General features: G+C 44.6%; 1 protein-coding gene across 1 annotated transcript; it reads left to right on the top strand.

Moving 5' to 3' along the window:
- The first annotated feature begins 467 nt into the window (after nt 1-467).
- Nucleotides 468-4,035, top strand: LOC130965930 (uncharacterized). Its single transcript, XM_057890685.1, has 3 exons — nt 468-611; nt 934-2,206; nt 2,264-4,035. Exons 1-3 carry the CDS (start codon nt 468-470, stop codon nt 4,033-4,035), a joined length of 3,189 nt encoding a protein of 1,062 aa, XP_057746668.1.
- The last annotated feature ends 206 nt before the right edge of the window (nt 4,036-4,241 follow it).

The following is a 4,241-nucleotide window of genomic DNA, read 5'->3' as shown; positions in this document are numbered from 1 at the left end:
TCAGATCACCAAGCCGTAGAGACACTAAGAAGCCTTCCAAGCTCACGCCAAAATACAACACATACACCAGGTTCAATACCAAGAGAGAAAACATCATCAGAGAGATCCTCAACGCTAAAATCATAAAGCCACCAGCTCGAGCATAGAGCTATCAGGACCAAAGGTTCGTGGACAGAACAAAATATTGTGCCTTCCACCAGAAGTTCGGCCACACCACGGACGACTGCATTGTCGCAAAGGATCTCCTAGAAAGGCTGGCATGCCAAGGACTCTTGGACAAATATGTCGAAAGTCGGAAGAGCAGAAAGGGAAACTCGGACAGAGCAGAGCACAAGCAAGCAGTGGCTGACGATAACAAAAAAGAGAGGACGACTCCTGATCCACCAAGAGGAGTCATTAGCCACATATCAGGGGGATTCGCAGGCGGAGGAGAAACAAGCTCGGCCAGGAAGCGAAGCTACAGGGCGATGCTAGCAATCGAGGGAACCATACAGCCAAAGAAGGCCAAAGACCCAGACGTCACAATATCCTTCAACCAAGCAGACTTCAGATCGGCAAGCCCTAACCTCGATGACCCCGTGGTAATTTCCATCCAGCTCGGAGAACTGTTGGTAAGAAAAACGTTGCTGGACCCATGTAGTAGTGCTGATGTTTTATTTTATTCTACCTTTATAAAAATGAAATTATCAGAAAAATTGATACAGCCTTCCTCAGGAGAGCTAATTGGGTTCTCCGGGGGAGAGAGTCCCTATCATGGGACACATATGGCTAAAGACCACAATGGGAGAAATCCCTATGTCAAAATCAATTGATATTCAATACCTAATAGTAGACTGTTATAGCCCTTAGAATATTATAATTGGAAGACCCGCCCTGAATATATTCAGAGCAGTGGTGTCCACATTACACCTATGTGTTAAGTTCCCAGTGCAGGAAAACAAGATAGCTACAGTATACGCCGACCATCAAGAAGCTCGGCAGTGCTACAATGCTAGCCTAAAGCTAACCCAAACAAAACAAGAAGCTCGGACTCAGGTTCAAGCAATCCACACTTCTGCAGACACGGCGACACTGGCCGACCTCGACCTAAGGGAAGACCTCAGCGAAAGACCTCGGCCAATGGACAACCTTCAACAAATAACACTAACAGCAAATGACAAACAATGCACATACATTGGAGAAGCATTAGAAGGGGAAGACCGAGCAAGACTTATACACATACTACGCCAGAATGCTGACCTATTTGCATGGACACCAGATGACATGCCCGGAATAGATCCAGAGGTCATCTCCCACAAGTTAGCAATCGACAAAACAGTCCGACCAATAGCACAGAAAAAAAAGAACCTCGGAGAGGAGAAAAGGCAAGCAGCACTTGAAGAGACCAAGAAGCTCCTAAACGCAGGTTTCATCAGAGAAATTCGCTTCACCACATGGTTGTCCAACGTGGTAATGGTAAGAAAGAACTCAGGTAAATGGCGCATGTGCGTCGACTTTACAAACTTAAACAAGGCTTGCCCTAAAGACGCATATCCATTACCTTGCATTGATAAATTAGTTGATAACGCTTCTGGTTTCAAAGCCCTGAGTTTTATGGATGCATACTCTGGTTATAACCAGATTCTGATGTATCCAGAAGACCAAAGCAAAATGGCTTTTATAACAGAACATGGAAATTTTTGTTATAAGGTAATACCTTTTGGCCTAAAGAATGCAGGTGCAACATATCAGAGATTAATGGACAGAGTATTCCAACAGCAGATAGGCCAGAATATAGAGGTCTATGTAGATGATATGGTAGCCAAGACATCGGCACAAGGGTCACACTGTGATAACTTGGTAGAAATATTCAAACAACTCCGAACATACAACATGAGACTCAATCTGGACAAATGCGCTTTCGGAGTCCAAGGATGGAAATTCCTCAGATTCATGCTAACCTCACGAGGCATTGAGGCCAACCCAGAAAAATGCAAAGCCGTGCTGAACATGACAAGCCCAAAGACAGTAAAAGAAGTCCAGCAACTAGCAGGGCGAATAGCCGCCCTGTCACGTTTTCTACCGGCAGTAGCAAACCGATCTTATCATTTTTTCCAAATATTCTCCAAAGGCAAGAAATTTGCATGGACAGATGAATGTGAGAACTCCTTTACCGAACTCAAACAGCTCCTAACATCACCACCAATCCTCCAAAGACCTGAGACAGGTAAACCATTGTAGTTATATCTATCAGTATCTAACCATGCTATAAGCTCGGTACTAGTAACAGAAGCAGGTAGAAAGCAAAACCCAGTGTACTTGATCAGCAGGATACTACAACCTATAGAAACAAGATACCCGAAAATAGAGCAATTGGCACTAGCACTAATCACCACGGCAAGAAGACTGCGACATTACTTCCAGAGCCACACAATCATAGTACGAACAGACCAGCCGCTGAGACAGATATTAACCAGACCCGAGCTCACCGGCAGATTAATAAAATGGTCAGTCGAGCTCTCCGAGTTCGACATTCAGTACGAGTCAAGAAAAACACTGAAGTCACAGGTACTAGCCGACTTTATATCAGAAATGACTAATGACACACAAAACACAGAGGTCAATTGGAGCATACATGTGGACGGAGCGTCAAACAAAGAAGGCAGTGGAGCAGGGGTACTGCTAAAGGAAGGAGACAAAGTGGTGGCCGAGCAGTCACTGCAGTTCCGCTTCAATGCAAGCAACAATCAGGCGGAGTATGAGGCCCTACTCGCTGGACTAAAGCTCGCCCTACAACTACAAATACCCCGAATAACAATTTACTGTGACTCTTCACTAGTGGTACATCAAATAAAGGGCGAATTCCAGGTAAAAGATCCTTTGTTAGAGAAATATTGGCTCATAACAAGGGATCTCATTTTAAAATTTAGAAAATTTGAAATTATTCATGTGAATCGAGAACAAAACACCAGGGCCGATGTGTTATCCAAGTTAGCCACAACTAGGCAAACCGAAAACACATCGGCACTGTCCCAGCTAACACTTGACAAACCAAGTTTTGAGCAGGATACAATTTTAAGTATCATACAGGTACCAGATTGGCGAACACCTTTTCTCGACTATATCAACACAGGCATCATGCCAAATGATGAACCGAACTTGTCACTCTTTCGAAGAAGAGCAAGCTTCTATACAGTGCTCGGAAACACCCTATACAGGCGAGGACATTCCCAACCACTACTCAAATGCATAAGTAATAAAGAAGCCGAGGAGGTTATGGCAGAAACACACGAAGGAGTTTGTGGAAATCACATTGGTGGCCGAGCATTAGCCGCAAAGATATTGCGAACAGGATACTATTGGCCGACGATAAAAAGGGACTGTATCTCAAAGGTAAAAGCCTGCGATAATTGTCAAAAGCACGCCACACTCTCTGAAATCCCGGCCGAAGAACTCCACACCATAGAGGTAAGCTGGCCTTTCGATAGGTGGGGATTAGATATCCTCGGACCTTTCCCGAAAGCGCCAGGCCAGGGATTAAAGAAAAAACTCGGCGAGGCTAAGGGAGAATGGGCCGACCTCATTCCAGAAATCCTATGGAGTTATAATACCAGCATTCAGTCTGCCACAGGAGAAACTCCTTTCAAACTAGTATACGGTGCAGAAGCACTCATTCCAGTAGAAATCAGCGTCCCAACATTAAGGACCGACCTCTATGATCAATCCAATAACTCGCAAGCTCGGTCAGCCGAGTTGGATCTTGTAGAAGAAGAAAGAGATATTTCAGCCATAAAGCAGCGAGCCAGAAAGCAATACATAGAGCGAAGACACAACAAAAGAGTAGTTCACAGGTCCTTCAACAACGGAGACCTCGTACTCAGACGAACAGAAGAAGCTCGGAAACCTCCGGGACATGGCAAATTAGCCGCAAATTGGGAAGGACCTTTCCGAGTTCTTCAAAATCTCGGAAAGGGGGCATACAAGCTAGAAACCCTCAAAGGAGATCAACTTCCAAGAACATGGAATGTCTCCTCCCTAAGGGGATATCAATCATAATATAATCTGTAAATTCGTGAATGATGGTACTCTTTTTTCCCTCCGAAGGTTTTCTCCCAAAAGACATGGGTTTTACTCGGAGAGGGTTTTAACGAGGCCGGACGCCACAAATCATTGTACCCATACAACTTACTGTGCAATCAAAACAGTTCTCATCCTGACAGTTAGCATACATTTCAGTTATAAACACTCCAAATTATCCGAGC

The sequence above is a fragment of the Arachis stenosperma genome, chromosome 3 (assembly GCF_014773155.1).
Source record: "Arachis stenosperma cultivar V10309 chromosome 3, arast.V10309.gnm1.PFL2, whole genome shotgun sequence".
Taxonomy (NCBI): domain Eukaryota; kingdom Viridiplantae; phylum Streptophyta; class Magnoliopsida; order Fabales; family Fabaceae; genus Arachis; species Arachis stenosperma.
This window is presented reverse-complemented; position numbering and strand designations above follow the sequence as displayed.

Coding starts and splice junctions, on each gene's coding strand:
- LOC130965930 (XM_057890685.1), top strand. CDS start 468: ATGCTAGCAATCGAGGGAACCATACAGCCAAAGAAGGCCAAAGACCCA. Junction 612..933: donor TCCAGCTCGGAGAACTGTTG/GTAAGAAAAACG, acceptor TTCCCAGTGCAG/GAAAACAAGATAGCTACAGT. Junction 2,207..2,263: donor CCTCCAAAGACCTGAGACAG/GTAAACCATTGT, acceptor GCTCGGTACTAG/TAACAGAAGCAGGTAGAAAG.